The sequence below is a fragment of the Pantherophis guttatus genome, chromosome 13, assembly GCF_059756535.1.
Source record: "Pantherophis guttatus breed Tessera chromosome 13, ASM5975653v1, whole genome shotgun sequence".
NCBI lineage: Eukaryota > Metazoa > Chordata > Lepidosauria > Squamata > Colubridae > Pantherophis > Pantherophis guttatus.
The window spans coordinates 16702847-16725000 of NC_142075.1; the positions used below are offsets into that span (position 1 = coordinate 16702847).

Sequence of the window (22154 nt, forward strand, 5' to 3'; positions counted from 1 at the left end):
CACGAGGGTTCAGGCAGGGTTTAGCCTTGGAGGTCTGCCTTTCGGGAGGACTGCCAAAAATGCCTCTTTCTCTCCCCCCCACCTTTTTTTGGGGGGGCTATGATTTTAGGAGGGGGAAGATTTTTATTTATTTATTTATTTATTTATTTATTATCTAGCAAGTGTGTATAAGATAACAGATATAAGTATAAACATGAATATGAATACATGAAAATCAGAGGTGGGGTTTCAGCGGGTTCTGACCAGTTCTGGAGAACCGGTAGCGGAAATTTTGAGTAGTTCGGAGAACCGGTAAATACCACCTCTGACTGGCCCGGCCCCCATCTCTTCTCTGCCTCCCGAGTCCCAGCTGATGGGGAGGAAATGGGGATTTTGCAGTTACCTTCCCCTGGAGTGGAGAGGGAATGGAGATTGTACAGCATGCTTCCCTTGCCACGCCCACCAAGCCATGCCACGCCCACCAAGCCACACCCACAGAACCGGTAGTAAAAAAATTTTGAAATCCACCACTGCATGAAATGGATATGAATAAATGGGGACAGTAGGACAGGGACGGTAGATCTTTAAGATCTTTAAGGTTTAAGATCTTTAAGGATCTCAGTAACAACCCCAGAAATTGTGAAGAACCGGGAAGTAGAGATTTTTAATTGTTTGCTATCAGTTCGTATTTAATGCTCAAATTGGAAATTGGTTCCACTGTGGTCTTGGATCAGATTGGCAGGAAGGGGAAAATATATACCCTCCAACCCTAATTGCAAGGGCAGCGCTGAATAAATCAGAAAAGAAACACACCACTTTTAATAGGCTAGTGTGTCACAGGTGCGTCCCCCTGGCTGTAAAAAAAAATACTCATTTTGGATTTTGTTAATAATGCCAAGCAACTCGATTTTCCAGTGTTAGAAAATGCAAGTTTTTCCACCCTGTCTAGAGGATTTTAAATATTGTCCCCAAAATAGTTTGTAAATTGTAGACGAGTCTAGTAAGATTGTAACATAGAAAATAAGCAAACAATAATAGCTTTTAAAAGCCCAATTGAAATAGAGATACAGTTTTACACAGAGGTTTGTGATACTTTATAGCTTCTCTGGGGAAGGGTTGTGTTTGCTCAAGATCAGACACGGGTACCCCTAGCTTGTGTTAATACAAATATAAAATTGTGGATCTTTGCTAGTCGCCCACAAATAGAATTCTTCTTCATTGGCCAAGTGGATTGGAATTTGCCTCCGGTGCATAAGTTCTCAGTGTACATACAAACAACAAAGTGATAAATCATAAATCATAAGATATAATAATAAATCATGAGATGCAAAAAACAAAGTGATAAATCATAAGATACCAATTGGAGAAGGAAATAGGAAAGATAAGCAGGATAACAGCAATACAGCCCTACTACATGAATAAATAGAAGATCAGAACCATATATATATATATTATATATATAAATGGCATTCTGTATATAGCCATTCTGACTTTGTCCTCAAAATATGGAGTGTATTAATTCCCAATTCTCTCCATCTTCACAGTTGGCAATTGATGCTACTATACACTCTTTCTTCCAGAAAGGTTTAAAGAAGACATTTTTTAAACGGGTCTCTCTGGGATTCAAAACTTTCAGGCCTCGATGTTTTCGTTAGGATTTGGATGTGACATTTTCTGCCATGACATTTAAGGGAGCTTTAGAGACAGGTGCTGATCTATCTTTGCTCCCTTGCTAATAGCTGGCATGCTATTCATGGGGTAGGTGGGGGGAGGGGGGGAAATCTTGTCTAATGTTACAGCACTAAATTTTCAGTTACAGAAAGATGGCAAGGTTTGGAAAATCAAGTTTTTGATACGGAGGAACCGAAATGCGTCACGATCATTTGACCGTAAGAAGAACTGATGGATCCTTAACAGAAAAAGGCAAGTATTCTTTTTAAGAACAAAAGGATTCCTCACTTTCAAAACTTTTAAACTGCTTGAAAGTGCTGCCTCTGCGTTTGCATGTAGTTGTTCCCAGCGCACAATTTTTCCTTAAGATCTCATTGCTGATCAGTTTCAATTAGGGGCGATCAAACAGCTGTGGTTTCCTTTACAATGCTAGACACACAGACACACGCATTTTCCCACATGCCTGTAGGAGAGATTTTGAAATCTCCTTGGTGTTTATGTTTAATAAATCAAATGGAAACAAATATATGTAGTATGTATAATATACATATTTGTTTCCATTCGATTATATAGTATAATATATAGTACATATATACTATATATACTATATATTATACTATATATACCAGTGGTGAAATCTGAACTGGTTTACTAACAGTTTAAAAGCATTGTTTTTAAAAGTAAAAAAACCACAACCTCTGACGACGTGCTGCTCAGCTGTCATCGTCAGAGGCTTTTTTTTTACCTTTTAAAAGCATTTCTTTTACAACCTCTTTGGCTGAAGAGGTTGTAGAAAAAACGCATTTAAAAGACTCTGACGATCCCAGCTGAGTTGCCTGATCATCAGAGGCTTTTTTCTTTTAAAAGCATTTTTTCTACAACCTCTTCATCCGATGATGATCGCGCAGCTCAGCTGGGCATGGGAGGGGGGGTGCAGGGATTTTTGCTACCGGTTCTCCGAACCACCCACCGCCATCGCTACCAGATCAGGCGATCCGATCCGAACCGGGAGCATTTAACCCCTGATATATACTATATATATTGCGTTTAGCATTTCTTTGACAGCCTGATAGGAGCAACCTTTTATGAAAGGCTACTTGAAAAAGAAGAAGGAAATTTTGTTCTCTATTTCAAACCTGTTTTAAAGATTTATATTATTGGATTGTTATGTCCAGTTCCCAGTATTTCCAGTCTCGTTGGATTTCCTTGGGATCTCCTGATATCAATCAACTTGAACTGGGAGGGGGGGGCTTCAAAAATTTTAGCAAGGGGTTCTCTGCCCAGTTGCTGGGTTGGCGTGGCCTAATCGGCCTCCTGCACCACAGCGGGGAGGGGGAGGCATTTTTGCCCTCCCCTAGCTCTGGAGGCTTTCCTCAAGCCGCCTGGAGTGAGAAAACGGCCTCCCCAGGCTCCGGAGGCCCTCTAGAGGCTGGAAATGGGCCCATTTCCATCCTTCCCAAACTTCCGGTAGGCCCGTTTTTTGCCCTCCCCGAGCCTCCATGCACGCCCTGCACTTATCTGCATCCAAAACAGGCTGTGTGGGGACTCCTGGGAGGGGAGGGAAGGGGAGGGGTGGGCAGGAGTGGGATTTGGGGATACTCCAAACTGCACAGAATCTTAGCTAGAGATTCTCCCGAACCCCCAGCAGCCCACCTCTGACTTGAACCTTCTTGGCTTTTTGAGACGTTAAGCATAAATTCCATTGTGTGTTGTACTTTTATTGTTTTCTTAACAGGAAGGTGGGAAGCAGCACCCAAGACCTTTTCTTGGCCTCTTGACTTGGTGTCCAATACTCCTTCTCCACCATGGACTCTCCACTGAAAAGGGACGAGCCAGACAGTCCCAGGTTTTATCATTTGGAACTTTACGACTCCCTTGAAGATTTCTTTCCCGAGGAACCGTTTCGAAGGCGAGATCTATCTCCGTGTGAAAAGAGGGCAACCCAAGATGCAGAGAAGGAACCCGCACTTCCTGTGGAGTGTCGGGATCAGCAACCCACAGACCATGAGGGAGAAAATAATGAGAAGGGTGACCGTGATGTTCTTGAGGATAAGGAGGCAAGCCGACAGTCCTACCAAGAGAAAGAACTGTATTGCATTACTTGCTGTGTTCCAGTGACCCCTTTCAGTAGCAAGAACGAGGACCATCAAGAGCACGAAGTCATGTCTCTCGCGGCTGTGGTGTATATCGCAAAGGTGAGGACCGATCGTAAAGCCGATCCAGGTAGGGAAGCAGGATGTCAGGTTTCGATGTCATCTCAAATAAATTGCATTTCCAAACAATTAATCTTTGCTGAAATCTTCCATTTATTGAGTACGACAAATCCGGCCCCGACTTCGTCATAGCCGATACTAACCCTCTGACCCCAAACCCTTCCCTTTCCGTTTCCCAATTCTCAGCGTCTCATTGGCCACCTTCCAAGTCAGTCTCCCCACCTCCTGACTTCAACCCACAGGAATGTCCCCCCTCCCTTCCCATCTCCTAGGGGATATTATCTACAGAGAAAATAAGTAGGTGAAAAGTCAAGCCTCTTCGTCTTCTCTTTATGGCAGCATTAGAATGCTGACACAGGACACGTTTGGCTAGGCTGCAAGACTCTGAACCGCTTTTTTGTTTTGAAAGGATGCGCTCCAGAAAAATATTGGCCGATTGGAAGACCAAATCGCTCACCTGGAGAGTTTTGCTAGCCACTTGGAGGAAATTTTTATTACGGTAGAGGTAAGGTGCTCTCGTGAGTTAAGTTCAGGGGGTGGGCTTCAAAAATTTTAGCAAGGGGTTCTCTGCCCAGTTGCTGGGTGGGCGTGGCCTAGTCAGCCTCCTGCACCATGTTGTGGAGGCGTTTTTGCCCTTCCCAGGCTCCGAAGGCTATATTAATCAGTGGAACAACTTGCCTCCAGAAGTTGTGAATGCTCCAACACTGGAGGTTTTTAAGAAGAGGTTGGATAACCATTTGTCTGAAGTGGTGTAGGGTTTCCTGCCTGGGCAGGGGGTTGGACTAGAAGACCTCCAAGGTCCCTTCCAACTCTGTTATTCTATTCTATTCTAGTAGTGGGATTGAAATAATTTAACAACCGGTTCTCTGCCCTAATGACCTCCCTGAAGCCTCCTGGGAGCGAAAACAGGCCACGGGGGGGGGGGGGGCACTGTTCCCCCATGCCCCATTTTGGGCCTAGTAGGGCTCCCTGCACTTAGCTGGGAGCCAAAATGGGGCACTTGGGGACTCCTGGAAGGGGCAGGGAGGGGAGGGGCAGCAACTTAACTACCGGTTCATCCAAACAAGCCCAAACCGGCTGAACCCCACCACTTGTATTGGATAAATAAAAGTACATTAAACCTTTTCTTTTCTTAGAGCAATCTCCACATTTGATTGCCAACACTTGTGAGTGTGCTCAACTGAACCCAAAATATTTCCTTCCAGGAGAATTTTACCAGGCAGCAGCAAAACTTCGAGAAGCGTTACGATGACATCATACAGATCCTCGAGCAGCGATACGAAGAAAATATGCAGGCTTTGGGGGAGGAGAAGAAAGAGAAACTGGAAGCTTTGTACAAAGAACTGGTCAACTGTGGGGAGAATCTGGATATTTGCAAAGATCTGATGGAAACCATCGAAAATCTTGACCAGGGTGAAAAAAAATTAGAAGCCCTCAAGGTAAAGGACAGAAAGACTCCAGGGGGAAATGTGACCTCAAATGGGCTCAAAACCATTCCTTTAGGGATTGCTGAAAAATATAAAGGAAGATAACATTGGTGATGTTAAGAGTACACTTATTTGGTAAAAAAAAAAAAAAAGTTCAGTTACAAGAATGAATATTCAGTGGTACCAGAGATGGTATTCAGTTCCTTGCAGACAGCTGGTCATCTTCATTCATTCATTCATTCATTCATTGGTTCAATTTATATGCCGCCCTTCTCTGGAGACTCAGGGCGGCTTACAATGCGTTAAGCAATAGCCTTCATACTTTTGTATATACCTGCTTAGTAGGGCTTTTGGGCCCCCCACAAGCGGTGTTCTTTTTTTTATACAAAGACAGCCTCTTGTCCCCACCAATCCGGGTCCTCATTTTACCTATCTTGGAAGGATTGGAAGGCTGAGTCAACCTTGAGCCTGGTGAGATTTGAACTCGCAGTAATTGCAGGCAGCTGGCAGTTAAGTGCTACTTAAGTGCTACGTAACAGCGCTTTAGTCCACTGCTCCACCAAGGCTCCTATATTTATATCTAGAGAGTCATTGAGACCACCTGGAGGTCCTCCTGTGTCCTCAGGGTCACCTGAGTAGTGCAAATGGGTGTGGAGCCTCCTTGGAACTGCTGAAAGGACTGTTGTAGACTGGAGATAGATGATGTCATATCCCTCCCCTTCTGTTGAGTGAGGGCTGTTCAATTTAGACATAAATGTCCCTCTTCAACAGAGGGGAAGGGATATGACGTCATCTATCTCCACTCTACAACACAGTCCTTTCAGCAGTTCCAAGGAGGCTTCACACCCATTTACACTACTCAGGTGGCCCTGAGGCCACAGATAAAACTCCAAGTGGCCTCAACGTCTCTCTACGAGAATGTAAATGACCAGCTGTCTGCAAGGAACATAAATCCTTCCATTCCCCACCATTCAGTAAGAGCTGAAGAAGCTTCTTGGATGAGAAGCAAAATGTCTTCAAAGAAAAAACTAGAAACAGTTGCCTCTCGAAAAAGCACCTTTGGGACAATGTTTGTTTGGTACTCGACACAAATGCTAGAACTTGTTGCTGTCAGCTGCCTTGTCACTCACTATATTATTCCTTGTGGGAAAAATTTGTTTGGTACTCATCATTTTTTGTACTCATCATGCCTCCCAGAACCAATGAGTACCAAGGTACCAGTGTAGATCCACAGGTTATTTAGGATTGCATCTAACTTTCAGTATAGAATGAGCTTTTGTTGTATAGGTAATCCTCGACTTACGACCACTATTATGATCAGAGTGATCCAGAGCACCTCCCCTAAACCAGTGGGTCTCTGTAGGAGTCCCAGTTCTGGATTCTCCGCTGAAAGGGCTACAATTTTGTAATTATGAAATTGTTATTATGAAATTATTACCATTATACCTTGCTGTTTAAAAAGGGATGCGGTGGCTCAGTGGCTAAAATGCTGAGCTTGTCGATCGAAAGGTCGGCAGTTCAGCGGTTCGAATCCTTAGTGCCACGTAACGGGGTGAGCTCCCGTTACTCCTCCCAGCTTCTGCCAACCTAGCAGTTTGAAAGCAGGTAAAAAATGCAAGTAGAAAAAATAGGGACCACCTTTGGTGGGAAGGTAACAGCATTCTGTGCGCCTTTGGCGTTGAGTCATGCCGGCCACTTGACCACGGAGACGTCTTCGGACAGCGCTGGCTCTTCGGCTTTGAAACAGAAATGAGCACCGCCCCCTAGAGTCAGGAACGACTAGCACATATGTGCAAGGAGAACCTTTATCTTTACCTTTACCTTGCTGTTTGCAGTGGGCTTCTTTGTCATTTTGCCCCCTTTGGGTTTGCGATGCAAGAGCTCTATTCTGCCATTTAATCAGACGACTTGTGACATTTATGAAGACATTATTTCAATCTCTGCTTTGAGATTTCAATTCTCTCTTTTTTTAAAAAAAATTTATTGAAAATTATTTAAAAAATACAGAAAAAAAAGTATAACAATATGGATAGAATTGCAGAGAATAATATAATCCATATAGAGCTTTAAAGTATCAATTTTCGCCTAGAGAAAGTACAAACCTCCATTAAGCCAACTCATCAAAAGAAAGAAAAGTTTATCCAGAAGAAAAAATTCTCAACTGCCATGCAATGCTCCTATAAATATTTACCCACGTTCACATTAAGGTTAATATTTTCATTCTTCTTAAGATGTCTTTTTTTGCAGCCAAGCATACCACCTTTCCCAGCTCCTATATAACCCCGATTCTTGTCTATCTCGCAAAAGTCCAGTGAGCTTGTCTGCTTCTGCACAAAGATCATGGACTGGAGCAGAGATTTCAATTCTCTAAGGCAATTACTTTGTTCAACGTATTAGGATATACTTTTGAGGAAAGATGCAGGGGCCTTTGCCATGAGGATAACAGCCATTTTAATTGGAGAAAAAAAAAGTCAGTACATCATTATTACACTTGTGTGCGTGCACATATCCGTGTACATATGTAATATGTTAGTGGAATCACCAATTTCTCTTTCTTCTACAGACTGCAGTTGCAACAATTCACAGGTAATACCGAAATACATATTGTTAAGAGCGTTCCTTTCTGTTGTCATCCCTCTGTAGTCATCCTTTTTGTAGTCACAAATGTTAACATTGGCCCTTAACGTTAGTTTATTCAGCATACTATTGTTGGGAGCAATAAATATAATTTTGCCTATATAAAATTGTGAAAAGATTTTTCTTAGTCTGGTTTGGTACTAATTTGACTTTCATTTCAGGGCCAAGCAGCTGGGTTTCCATTTTCTTGTCATCTAGTATATTGTTTTTAATTTCTGTTAATAATTATATTGCATTCTGGGGGTAGGGGTTACGTAAATAAATTCAAGCATACTGGTGTCAGATTTGCTAGGAGGCTCAATCAACAGGATCTTTTCCAGTTTTTAAGCATTTATTACTAGGCTATGTTATGTTTGGGATGATTAGCTCCATATTAACCTTATGTAAGTTTTTTTTTTTTAATTTGATTTATATGCCGCCCTTCTCTGGAGATTCAGGGCGGCTTACAATGCGTTAAGCAATAGCCTTCATACTTTTGTATATTTATACAAAGTCAGCTTATTGCCCCCACAAACTGGGTCCTCAATTTACCTACCTTAGAAAGGATGGAAGGCTGAGTCAACCTTGAGCCTGGGGAGATTCGAACTTGCAGTAATTGCAGGCAGCTGAATGTTAATAACAGGCTATTAGTCTGCTGCGCCACCAGGCTCCTGTTAAAGTTTTAACATTACCAAGGATGTATTGCAACCAGCTGAGCAAATGAGTATATGGGATATGAGGACCCAGATTGTTGGAGGCAATATGCTATTTAGTATACTGTCTTTGGTGTAAGCCGCCCAGAGTCTTCGGAGAGTGGGCGGCATAGAAATATGAATAATAAAAAATAATAATAAATAAAATATGGTGGTCTTGGTGAAGATGCATGCTTTAACAGAATAACAAAATAACAGAGTTGGAAGGGACCTTGGAGGTCTTCTAGTCCAACCAGGCAGGAAACCCTACACCACTTCAGACAAATGGTTGTCCAATCTCTTCTTAAAAACTTCCAGTGTTGGTGCATTCACAACTTCTGGAGGCAAGTTGTTCCACTCATTAATTGTTCTAACTGACAGGAAATTTCTCCTTAGTTTTAGGTTGCTTCTCTCCTTGATTAGTTTCCATCCATTGCCTCTTGTCCTGTCTTCAGGTGGTGCTGTAGAAACTTTTCCATATAATCTTTTAAATAGAAATCAGAAATATTCTTTCCTGTAGTTGTGGAAGGCTCAAACCGTTCAGGATAAAGTGGTCAACAATAGATTGAAAGAACACAGTTTCTGTAGGAAAAGAAGAGACAGAATTGACAGCTGCTTGTCTGAAAGGTATAGGATCTCCTGCTTGAGAAGGGGGTTGGACTAGAAGACCTCGAAGGCTCCCTCCCTCTATTCTATGAATCACTGCCTATTGCTTGGAAACCTGCAATTCTTTTTTTTTTATTATTATTGAAAAAGTTTTTCAAATACAAATTTTTCCCCCTTTTTTCCCCCTCCTCCCTAACCCCCCCTCCCCCTCCCCTCCCCCTGTGACTTCTTCATAATAAAACCCAAATTCATAACAGATTATATAATACTTTACCATCCCCTTACTCCATCCCCATATACTGACCCTTTATTTCTAATAAAATTATCATATCCCCCTTATACTATACATTTCAAAATGACATTCTACTATAACATTATATAATAACTCCTAATTTAGCATAATAATAAATCAAATCTTTTATGTATATTAATCTAACATTTCAAAACAACCTTCCGCTATAAAACTATATAATAAATCCTAATTTAACATTTATTCAGTTCATAGTCTACCCATTTCCTTCACCCTCATCATTATATCTCTTAACTCAAATCTTTTACATATATTCATATCTAAACATAATATCCCTTTTCTTAAACTAAACAATCAATAAACTAACCTGTCTCCACCCACTTTCCTACAAGACTACCATACTTAATAAATCTTAATATCTTTATTCTTCTGCCCACTCCCCTAAAAAATATTCCCTTATGTAAATTTACATAAGGGAAGCCTGCAATTCTTAATGAACATGTTTAACTTGGGATTTTAATACTGTCTTTACTGAATATTTTTTTTGTAAACGGATTCTGTATAGAATTGAAGGGTGCAGTCCATGCATTAAATGTATAATATAGTAGAAATGTTTGGGAGTAGCATAAGGCTCAACACAAGCCATCTAATGCTGATTTTTTTTGGTGGCATTTTCAGAGTACATGCCTTCTTGAAAAAGGATGTGAGTGTAGACCTATCAACTCCAGCAGAGTTTGAAAACCGAATCATTCATTTCTCAGACATTCAGGAACAAATGGAGTCTGTTAGCTCTTTCCCAAGTAAGTCCGTTAGAGTACCAAATATAAACAGTAGGTTGAGATGGAAGCTGATGACTTTATTTCCTAGACGATGTGCTTTAAATGCATAGTTTAGAACAGGGGTCTCCAACCTTGGCAACTTGGAGACTTGTGGACTTCAACTTTGCTGGCTGAGGAATTCTGGGAGTTGAAGTCCACAAGTCTCCAAATTGCCAAGTTTGGAGACCTCTGATTTAGAATACTCAAACCTCTCCAGAGAAGAAACACGCCCAAATATATCATTATATATTTGGAAGAGTTTCTTCTGTATGATTGACTACTGCAGAATTTATATTATGGTTGCTCTAACTTCCTACGCCCATGACTTACATCATTCTCAACATATCAGCAAATGGGGACAAATCCATCAATTTGCAAAAGAAAAAGAAAAAAGACAAGCTCTCCATAAATGAAATCTCCATGCGCTCAGTTGGCTGCAGAATTCTATCAGGCAAGGAAAGGAATGTTGGGGATAAGCAGCATGTTTCATCTGAAAGCCACAGTAGGCTTTTGAGGATGCGATGGAAGCCATGCTTCAGAAAGTAGGCTTAGCCAATCAAGTAACTCTGGCCAAGCAAAAAGTAGACTTGGTCAAGAAAAATCAAGTAGGTCTGGTCAAGACAAGAAAAAAATGATTTGATTTAATGGACGCTGAAGTTGGATGAAACATAGTAAAATAGAGTAGAGTAGAGTAGAGTAGAGTAGAGTAGAGTAGAGTAGAGTAGAGTAGAGTAGAGTAGAAAAGAGTGGGGAGGTTGGGTAGGGTTGGTTGGGTTGGGTAGGGTAGGTTAGGGTGGAATAGAATAGAATAGAATAGAATAGAATAGAATAGAATAGAATAGAATAGAATAGAATAGAATAGAATAGAATAGAATAGAATAGAATACTTTATTTGGCCAAGTGTGATTAGATATACAAGGAATTTGTCTCCTTGTAACAAATGTAGCTACTCAGATTTCTAGCTCTCAAAATGCATTTCTCACAGATGTAATATTGATTTTGGTAGAAAAGGAAGTCCATCTTCTCAGTTAAATTCCATCCTGGTGCACGGTAGTTTTCACCAAAGAGTAAATACCCAAGTCTGGAAATTTCCTGTCCCCTTTTGCAAAATCTTACAACTGATTTCTCCCTTTCTGATTGTAGTTTTTACACCCCCTTGTGCACCAGTGATGAACGCTCAAGATCCCAACTCAGCTACGGGGACATCTGTGAAAGTTTGCTGGAGCTTTTTCTCAGACGATATTGTAGAAAGCTACCAACTCTATTACAAGCGAGTGAGCAATGATGCATCAAGCAAGGAGGAAGAAGGTAAAGAGACTAAAGCCAGATCAGGTAGAATGAAAAAAACAAACACGTCTCTAACTAAACTCTTAATGACAACATCCGCCTGGAGGCAGATCTGGCAAGACAGAAATGAAGGTGGCATTTCCATCCTGGCAACCTGCTGAATTTATGGTGATTTTATCTGCTGCTTTTCTTCTAAGCATCCTGATTGCCCTAATTAAGGTTCCCCTCGCATATATGTGCTAGTCGTTACCGACTCTAGGGGGCGGTGCTCATCTCCGTTTCAAAGCCAAAGAGCCAACACTGTCCGAAGACGTCTCCGTGGTCATGTGGCCGGCATGACTAAATGCCAAAGGTGCATGGAACGCTGTTACCTTCCCACCAAAGGTGGTCCCTATTTTTTCTACTTGCATTTTTTACCTGCTTTCGAACTGCTAGGTTGGCAGAAGGTGAGACAAGTCACGGGAGCTCACCCCATTACGCGGCACTAGGGATTCGAACCGCTGAACTGCCGACCTTTCGATCGACAAGCTCAGCATCGTAGCCACTGAGCCACCACATCTCTTTTTTGCTCTAATTAGTAGAAGTTTAATAAATTTTACTTCTTATTTTGCCCTCAGGCCATTAAATCTTTAGAACGTGAGCTCTGGAAATTAGCAAAGAGTCTATCTGGGAGCTACCCTCAATTTGTGGCTTGTTTACTCCAAACCAAGTTTAAAAGAGAAAGACCACAACGTAATATGCTGTTACTCTGGCATGAAATAAGCTATGACTTAAGAATCTGTTGCAATTTTTTTTAAAAAAAATTTTTGATTTATATGCCGCCGTTCTCCGGAGACTCCGGGCGGCTTACAATACGTTAAGCAATTTCAAAGAACTCCTTATAATCGTTGTACTTTCCAATTGCAGAGTTTAAGCTAAATGTGAAAGAAACCTACTGCACAGTTGCTCAGCTGATGCCCAACACACAATACGAATTTTGGGTAAAGGCAGTTAACAGAGCTGGGGTCAGCGCAGAGAGCGAAAGAGCCGTGTATATGACAGGTAAATGGCTTCTGATATTATGTTTTGGTTTAGGAAAACAATAATGTTTTATTGACATTGGCAAAGTGGGAACCAGTCTGCCCAAAGCTAATTTTTTTTTGTGTAAACTGAGAGATTAAGATCTCAATCCTATCCTTGAAGGTTTATCCAGATGATGTTGACTTTTGGTACTAATATTTCTCAAAAAGTCAGGTTATTTAATTTTTTAACTGATAGTGGTTTTTTTTTTAAAAAAAAGTTTCACCTTAATTATATAATAAAAATGATCTACATCCTCAACTGTTAGAATAGAATAGAGTAGAGTAGAGTAGAGTAGAGTAGAGTAGAGTAGAATAGAATAGAATAGAATAGAATAGAATAGAATAGAATAGAATAACAGAGTTGGAAGGGACCTTGGAGGTCTTCTAGTCCAACCCCCTGCCCAGGCAGGAAACTCTACACCACTTCAGACAAATGGTTATCCAACATCTTCTTAAAAACTTCCAGTGTTGGAGCATTCACAACTCCTGGAGGCAAGTCGTCCCACTGATTAATTGTTCTAACTGTTGTCTTCCTTTAGTTCTATTAAAAGGTGGAGAAGAAGTTTAAATGAATATTGTCATTTTGTTCGTGGCTTTTAAACAGAATTTGCTAAATTTCTACTTAAGTCGTTTTTGGGTTGTTGATTGTCTTGAATTCTTTTCCCAGCTGAAAAGGCAACCCAGAAATCCAAGGCCCAATATTTTATTAATGATCCGAGTCTTTGCAACTTATTGTCTATATTTTCACTCAACCAAAAAAAACCCCAACAAAACAGCTTTCATTTTTTTAATGCTTCAAAAGACTCTTGTACGGTCTACGTTTTCAGCTCCTTTGCCACCTGTTATCAAAGAAAAGGCGATTCAGAGTTGTGAATACTCTGCACTGGTGCGATGGGAATGTGGAAATAGTAATCCTGTGGAATCCTACACTGTTGAATTATCCAAGATGGCTGATGGAGATGGAGGCGAAATTCTCACTGAGTAAGTTGCACGGGGTTTGATATGCACGTATCGTACCATATCATGAGTTCATGGCAGTGGTCGGCTTCAAAAATTTTTACTACTGGTTCTGTGGGTGTGGCTTGGTGGACGTGGCATGGCTTGATGGGTGTGGCTTGGTGAGCGTGGCAGGGAAAGGATACTGTAAAATCTCCATTCCCTCCCCACTCCAGGGGAAGGTTACTGCAAAATCCCCATTTCCTCCCAATCAGCTGGGACTCAGGAGGCAGAGAATAGATGGGGACGGGGCCAGTCAGAGGTGGTATTTGCCGGTTCTCCAAACTATTCAAAATTTCCACTACCGGTTATCCAGAACTGGTCAGAACCTGCTGAAACCCACCTCTGGTTCATGGTCATATTCAGCGATACACTGGATCTTTTGAGTAGAATCATATTTGGGAGCAAATCTAAGAAGCAACACTCACTCAACCCTACTAAAAGCTTTGGGACCGCAGTTCAAAGGGTGCATAAAAGAAAGTATTCATCCCAGTCCATCCTAGAACTTCTTTTGCCCGTGGTCATTTTCCAAAATGTTGCTCCATTGCATTACAATGTAAGATATAGCATGTTTAGAACATGAGCAGGAAGGAAACGTCAAATTATAGACAAAATAATTTTTTTCCCAATGGTTTTTGCTACCAACAGCATGACTACTCCAAGCTGTTTCCTTCCTTCCTTCCTTCCTTCCTTCCTTCCTTCCTTCCTTCCTTCCTTCCTTCCTTCCTTCCTTCCTTCCTTCCTTTTCCTTTCCTTTCCTTTCCTTCCTTCCTTCTTTCTTTTTCTTTCTTTCTTTCTCTTTCTTTCTTTTTTCTCTTTCTTTCTTTCTTTCTCTTTTCTATCTGCAAACACACATAGAATATTCACTTGTATTTATTGTTAGTAAGAGAAATAAATTATTCCCAGTTTACCAATCTCTCAAAGGAAGCAGAGATGGGGGAGGGGGACCTAACTCCCTCCCACCATTTCCATGGTACTTTGTTTTTCTCTGGTCAGGTTCATAACTCCCTTGGTCAATTTCACAGATAGAAGGTTCTTTCAGTCCTGGAGGCCATCTTTTTCTTTGGCTCTTCAGGGCTGCCACACTTAGTGCTGTGGTGAATTGGGAGGGGGGATTGCAAGGAGTTGCAGGGATATCTAGCCATAATAACATTATTTTCTCTCAGAGTCAAGGACATCCTGCCTGCACCTGGAGTGGTGTGCCTGGGAGGCATCTCCAGTTGAGACGGTGCATTGATTGGACCATGTGATGGACATGTGGGTACAGAGGGAAGGGACTTGGGCTTTCTTTTGGGTGGGGGAAACCCGGAAGCTCTCAGATTCGGGTTTTCCCAGATGTGCCAATATGACATCTCTAATAAAATGGAACTTGGAGGAACTTCTAGCCTCGGAGTCTTCTTTTGTTGGTGGTGTTACTTGGAACCCTGACATTTTCCCTATTATGCTACCGTGTTTCCCCGAAAATAAGACCTCCCTCGAAAATAAGACCTCCCTGAAAATAAGACCTCCCTGAAAATATTTAACCGCATGTGCAGCTGGTCCCCACCATAAAAAGAGCCTTGGTGGCGCAGCAGACTAAAGCACTGTTAAGTAATACCAGCTGCCTGCAATTACTGCAAGTTCAAATCTCACCAGGCTCAAGGTTGACTCAGCCTTCCATCCTTCCGAGGTAGGTAAAATGAGGACCCGGTTTGTGGGGGCAATAAGCTGACTTTGTATAAAAAAGAACACCGCTTGGGGGGGCCAAAAGCCCTACTAAGCAGGTATATACAAAAGTATGAAGGCTACTGCTTAACGCATTGTAAGCCGCCCTGAGTCTCCGGAAAAGGGCAGCATATAAATTGAACCAATAAATACAATAAATAAATAAATTTCCACCGGTTAGGGTTAGGGAGACAGAGCTGGAAATCAGGTAAGATGGCAAGATGATCCCCACCTTGCTCCACTTGCCCCAAAATAATAAGACCTCCCCAAAAATAAGGCCAAGCACTTATTTCGGGGTTCAAAAAATATAAGACAGGGTCTTATTTTTGGGGAAACATGTTATGATGTTTCTGCTATACCCAGGGATAGTCAGCTCACCCAAGGAGGCAACCAACTGATAGAAATTTTCAAAGTCATTGTAGTGGGCTGGACACTGGAATAGAGTTTCCAGGTGGAAAAAAGCCACGATCAGTATGACTGAGATACTGATACCTTGTAAAGCTTGCTTAACACTTCCTTTCATGTTAATCTCCGCTCTCCAATATGGTACAAAATAAAATCGGGAGTGTTACTTCTCAACTCTTTCTGAGGTTCCCAGGATCAACAAAAAACAAAAAAACAAAAACCTTAATCCTCCTTTCAAATGTGATTCTAAACATTTTTTCCACTTTTTTGTTCCCCAGGTCTGTTGTTGGAATTCCAAATTGTGAGGCGTTGATTCAGCTGGAGCCAAAACAAAGCTATCTTCTATTTGTGAAGGCCCTCAATATAGGAGGATCAAGTGAAAGGAGTGAGCCCGCTTCTATCCTTAGCACAGGTAGTAAGAATGCACTCTTAGCAGGTACACTTGGCAAATGGTGGCATCCTATTTTACATTGCTTCTAGCGGGTGCTTTTTAAAATTATTTTACTTCGTTTCCAAAAATTAGCAGGTGTGGGGGGGAATCGAGAGATGCTGTATGCAGGGGTGGGCTTCAAAAATTTTAGTAAGGGGTTCCCAGTTGCTGGGTGGGCGTGGCCATGGGGGGCGTGGCTTAGTCAGCCTCCTGCACCACCGGGGGAGGGGGAGTGTTTTTTCCTTGAGCCTCTGAGAGGGCAAAAACGGCCTCCTCCGGAGACCCTCCCGAGGTTGGAAATGGGCTCATTTCCTGTCTTCCCAAACTTCCGGTTGGCCTGCTTTTCGCCCTCCCGAAGCCTCCACATGCACCCTGCACTTACCTGCATCCAAAACGGGCTGCGTGGGGACTCCTGGGAGGGGAGGGGCAGGATTAGCAGGGCCAGCCCGGAGTGGGATTTGGGGGGTTCTCCGAACTGCACAGAATCTTAGCTAGAGGTTCTCCTGAACCACTGCAAACCCCCAGCAGCCCACTCCTGGACTGAATAGTTACAACCAGATTTCATTTCTCCTACAGGAACTGTATTTACCCTCAATGAAAAGACAGCTCATCCCTTGTTGTCCATCCTGGACGATGGGCTGACATTGGCCTGCCACGAAACCAAGAGGGCCCGAAGTGACACATCCTTTGGTGAAGACAGTTTTACAAGGTTTGGGTTCTTTATGCCTAGTCTGCATTCTTTTTAATCCCATTTTATTGCCTTTTTTTTTTTTTTGCTTTAATTTATATGCCGCCCTTCTCTGGAGACTCAGGGCAGCTTACAATGCGTTAAGCAATAGCCTTCATACTTTTGTATATTTATACAAAGTCAGTTTATTGCCCCCCATAATCTGGGTCCTCATTTCACCTACCTTTGAAAGGATGGGAGGCTGAGTCGACCTTGAGCCTGGTGAGATTTGAACTTGCAGTAATTGCAAGCAGCAGATGTTAATAACAGTGCTTTAGTCCACTGTACTACAGGCTCTTCATGATCCTTTCTTTAAAAAGGACCCAGGACCTCTGAAAATGCACTTTGGACAGTGTTAAAATTGCTTGCCACAGCTCAAAGCAAATGGTGAAAAACAGTCATAGGGGTTGAATTCAAGGGTGAAATCCAGCAGGTTCTGACAGGTTCTGGAGAACCGGTAGCGGACATTTTGAGTAGTTCGGAGAACCGGCAAATATCACCTCTGGCTGGCCCCAGAGTGGGGTGGGAATGGAGATTTTGCAGTATCTTTCCCCTGGAGTGGGGTGGGAATGGAGATTTTGCAGTATCCTTCCCCTGGAGTGGGGTGGGAATGGAGATTTTGCAGTATCCTTCCCCTGCCATGCCCACCAAGCCATGCCCACCAAGCCACACCCCACCCACCAAGCCACACCCACAGAACCGGTAGTAAAGAAATTTGGATTTCACCACTGGGTTGAATTTTAGAGCTTCTGATTCTTGAAAGTTGACCCACGTTCCCTCCCTCCCTCCCTCTTCTTTTCTTTTTTTGCCAGATCCATTGCTGTGTTGGGATATCCGATCCCATTCCGAGGAAAACATTACTGGGAGGTCGATGTGGATGAGAATACTGAATATTGCATTGGGGTAGCTTCTGAAAATGTACCAAGAGACGATTACTTGGGCGAAAGTCACTCCTCCTGGTGTATGAAGCACACCATTACTTCCTCCAGGTACAGCTTAATCTTAACTCTTGGGATGACATTGCAATCAGCTTGCAAGATTTTATACTTCAACTTACCCTTATTGTCTGTGGATTTCCTAAACAGCTGAGGGCCTCATCAAGAACTACAAACCTCATAAACTCAAACAATGCCGGGAGAGGTGTTGCAGAGTCCCAGTTCCCTGCCAGGGGTGGGCTTCAAAAAAGATAATAATTTTGTGTCTTCAAGCTGCTAAGGTTGGGCACCCATGATTTCAAGCTTCTGATCTCTTTCTCCTTACGCAGCCACCTCTATGAATTTCTCAACGATGGGGTGACACCCGACATCAAGATCACGGTTCCTCCCGAGAAGATTGGCCTTTTGCTGGACTACGATGAAGGGACTCTCTCGTTTTTTAACGCTGATATCGCGCAACACTTGCACACCTTCCACAACAACTTCCGCGATTTTGTGTGTCCCTGTTTTGCATTGGAAGACGTCGGTGTGCTCAGGATTCGAAATGGCATCACAGTAGCTCCGCAGGTTGTTTTGTGATTCGGAGTAGCAAGGTGGCATTCGTAATATGCCGTGCAGCACACTCTCAGCCCCTGTTGCAATCTTTTCTCTTTCTCCCCACAAATTGTCTTTATTACTTAGTTATTTATTTGGTTAGTATGGGAGACAAGACCGTATTGTTCATAAAGTGAATTCTGTTGAATACTTTAAAATGTGTTTCTTGTTGTTTACCCACAAAAAACACTTCATCTGACCAGCTGAAATACTAAGGGCTTCATTTACACAAATATTAATTAACCTAGTGAGTTGTGAGGGTTTTTTTTCCCCTAGTTTGACTTGCTTTGCAAACCTAGCCTGTTAGAATAGATAATAATTTTGTGTATTGCACACTCCAAGAAAAGAGTTTTATCGAGTAAGCATCGTAAATATTTTGGATCAACATGATACACTCTTTTTTTTAAAATACTTAGAATAAACTTAAATTCGGGTACAGTAAGGCCAAAGGAAGCATTGTTAATGTAGCTAATGTTGCTCAGTGGGAAGAATACAGCAGCAGAGAGATTGCAAAAATAAAATAATAAGCAATTATTTGGCAAAAGAAGACATGACCTCAACTGTTTCATCTATTATTTATTTTTATTTTTTTAATTTGATTTATATGCCGCCCTTCTCCGGAGACTCAGGCTGGCTTACAATGCGTTAAGCAATAGCCTTCATCCTTTTGTATATTTATACAAAGTCAGCTTATTGCCCCCACAAACTGGGTCCTCAATTTACCTACCTTAGAAAGGATGGAAGGCTCCTAAAGAAGCAGAAGGGCTCTTACCTATCTCCCAAAGGTGCTTTTTCAAGAGGTAACTGGACTTCCTTGTTTTTCTTCGAAGACGTGTCACTTCTCATCCAAGAAGGGTTCTTCAGCTCTGACTGGATGGTGGGGAACCCTGCGCATATGTGTGCGGCCCCCCTGCATGCATTCTGCCCCATGCATGTGAGTGTGGCCCCCCGCACATGCGTGGCAGATACCTGAAGACGAACTGGCTGGCAGGTGGAGCGTGCACATGCATATGCACAGCGGAGCTGAACTGGGACGACGGCTCGCGTGCCATCAGAGAGGGCACTGAGTGCCACCTCTGGCATGCATGTCATAGGTTCGCTACCACAGCCCTATCCTATTTCACACAAACTGTGTCCAATCCTTAAAAACTTCCAGTGCTGGAGCATTCATAATTTCTGGAGGCAAATTGTTCTACTGATTGTTCCAACTGTCAGGATATTGGGGGGGGGAGGAGGAGGTTCTGTGGGCTTGATGGGCGTGGTGTGGCTTGGTGGGGGTGGCAGGGGAAGGATACTGCAAAATGATCCCATTCTTGCGGTTTTAATTTGTAATTGGTTTTAACTGGGTTGTTTTAAATTGATGGCCAAAATTATTTAATGTCTTTTAAACTGCTTTTAAATTTTATAAATTGTGTTTTACCATGGCTGTTCACCGCCCTGAGTCCTGTTGGAGAAGGGCGGTATACAAATTAAATAAAGAAAAAAAAGAAAAAGAAAGAAGAAATAAAGAAGAAATAAAGAAAATCTCCATTCTCACCCCACTCCAGGGGGAAGGATACTGCAAAATCTCCATTCCCATCCCAATCTGGGGCCAGCCAGAGATGTTTTGTTTTTTTTAAAATTTGATTTATATGCCGCCCTTCTCCGGAGACTCAGGGCGGCTTACAATGCGTTAAGCAATAGCCTTCATACTTTTGTATATTTATACAAAATCAGCTTATTGCCCCCACAAACTGGGTCCTCATTTCACCTACCTTAGAAAGGATGGAAGGCTGAGTCAACCTTGAGCCTGGTAAGATTTGAACCTGCAGAAATTGCAGGCAGCTGTGTTAATAACAGGGGGCATTAAACCACTGTACTACCAAGGCTGGTATTTGGCAATTCTCTGAACTACTCAAAATTTCCGCTACCAGTTCTCCAGAACCTGCTGGATTTCACCCCTGTTGCTTCCTCTACTGAATTCCCTTGCCCGACGTGGCCAAAATAAGTAAGACTCAGTTTGGTGATTTTTGCCTTCCAGTGACATGTAATCTAATTCCAACCATACCCATTCCCCCAATCTGCTCCTTCTTTGTTGAGCTTTTCAAGCCATTGATTAAGTATGGAGTTTTTCACAGCTTCCTGTTGTCAAAAGTATATTTCAGAACTCAGTGGAAGGAAAAACATTGATTAAGCTGTGTTAGTAATAATACATCAGACGCCAGTGTGAGTTTTCTAATCTAGACCTGTCATGAAAGTGCTTTTCAAATTCTGTTCTCGTACAACCAAAAAGAAACTCCTTCCCACATAGGTCATTTAAACATAAATAGGCCTGTCTCTTCCTTACTCGGTACAATACTTATATTTATCCAGGGACTTGCTTCATGTGCCGCGCTAAGCTACAATGTGATTTATCTGGTGTGTGCTTAGCATGAGAATAAAGAAGTTGACAAGGAATGGCATTTTTCAGCTAGGTGGAGAAAAATGAAATCCAGCCTCTGTTTCCAATTTAAAGAGCTGAAGCCAAAGATCACTATTGCAAGGGAGTGTTTCAAGTTGCAAGAAAATGTGGCGTCTTCTTGTAATCACACAATTCAAGAGGAATAAAGCTGGCAGGGCTCAAATAATCACAAGTGTGTTTTTCCAGTGTTGTGTCTTCTAACTAAGCTGCTTAGGGACTAAGATGGAAAGAGATAAAAGTATGTGCGTATACTGCATGGGCACAGATGAGTTACATTGTGCAATTCCAGAGAGAATTAGAGCAGTAGACGAGAGAAAACAGCTTTTCCCTCCGTGCTTTCTTACTATATGAAAAATCAACTTCTACTGGGGGAGAAAAAAGTGTAGAGGCTGAGCGAGGGGATTATCATCTTTACCATGGATGCTTTCATTAGCCAGGATTCTCTTCCCAAGATCAAAAAAAAATTCAAAATTGAACACAATTGGAGAACTGGATAATATAGTGATGATGTTTTTGCATTAGGGCATCATCAGAAAGAAAAGAGGCAAGATGGAGGGAAGGAAGGAAGGGAGGGAGGGAGGGAGGGAGGGAGGAAAAGAAAAAGAAAAGAGAAAAAGAAAGAAAGAAAGAAAGAAAGAAAGAAAGAAAGAAAGAAAGAAAGAAAGAAAGAAAAAGAAAGAAAGAAAAGAAAGAAAGAAAGAAAGAGAATCAGCTGAATTGCAAGATGGGCAGCAAATAAATTTGAGGAAGGAAGGAAGGAAGGAAGGAAGGAAGGAAGGAAGGAAGGAAGGAAGGAAGGAATCACCTGAACTGCAAAATAGGCACCAAATAAATTGAACAAGGAAGGAAGGAAGGAAGGAAGGAAGGAAGGAAGGAAGGAAGGAAGGAAGGAAGGAAGGAAGGAAGGAAGGAAAGAGAAAGAAAGAAAGAAAGAAAGAAAGAAAGAAAGAAAGAAAGAAAGAAAGAAAGAAAGAAAGAAAGAAAGAATCAGCTGAACTGCAAGATGGGCAGCAAATAAATTTGAGGAAGGAAGGAAGGAAGGAAGGAAGGAAGGAAGGAAGGAAGGAATCACCTGAACTGCAAAATAGGCACCAAATAAATTGAACAAGGAAGGAAGGAAAGAAAGAAAGAAAGAAAAAGAAAGAGAAAGAAAGAAAGAAAGAAAGAGAAAGAAAGAAAGAAAGAAAGGAAAGAAAGAAAGAAAGAAAGAAAGAAAGAAAGAAAGAAAGAAAGAAAGAAAGAAAGAAAGAAAGAAAGAAAGAAAGAATCACCTGAATTGTAAGATGGGCAGCAAATAAATTTG

General features: G+C 41.9%; 1 protein-coding gene across 1 annotated transcript; it reads left to right on the top strand.

The window, feature by feature from the left end:
- The first annotated feature begins 1771 nt into the window (after positions 1-1771).
- On the top strand, positions 1772-18569 carry FSD2 (fibronectin type III and SPRY domain containing 2). Its single transcript, XM_087878209.1, has 13 exons — positions 1772-1906; positions 3390-3845; positions 4273-4368; positions 5069-5302; positions 7854-7876; positions 10133-10254; positions 11416-11580; positions 12466-12600; positions 13448-13601; positions 16004-16137; positions 16732-16864; positions 17695-17871; positions 18147-18569. The coding sequence occupies exons 2-13, from the start codon at positions 3456-3458 to the stop codon at positions 18394-18396; spliced, it is 2013 nt and encodes a 670-aa protein (XP_087734335.1). The 5' UTR covers positions 1772-1906; positions 3390-3455; the 3' UTR covers positions 18397-18569.
- Positions 18570-22154: the final 3585 nt, after the last annotated feature.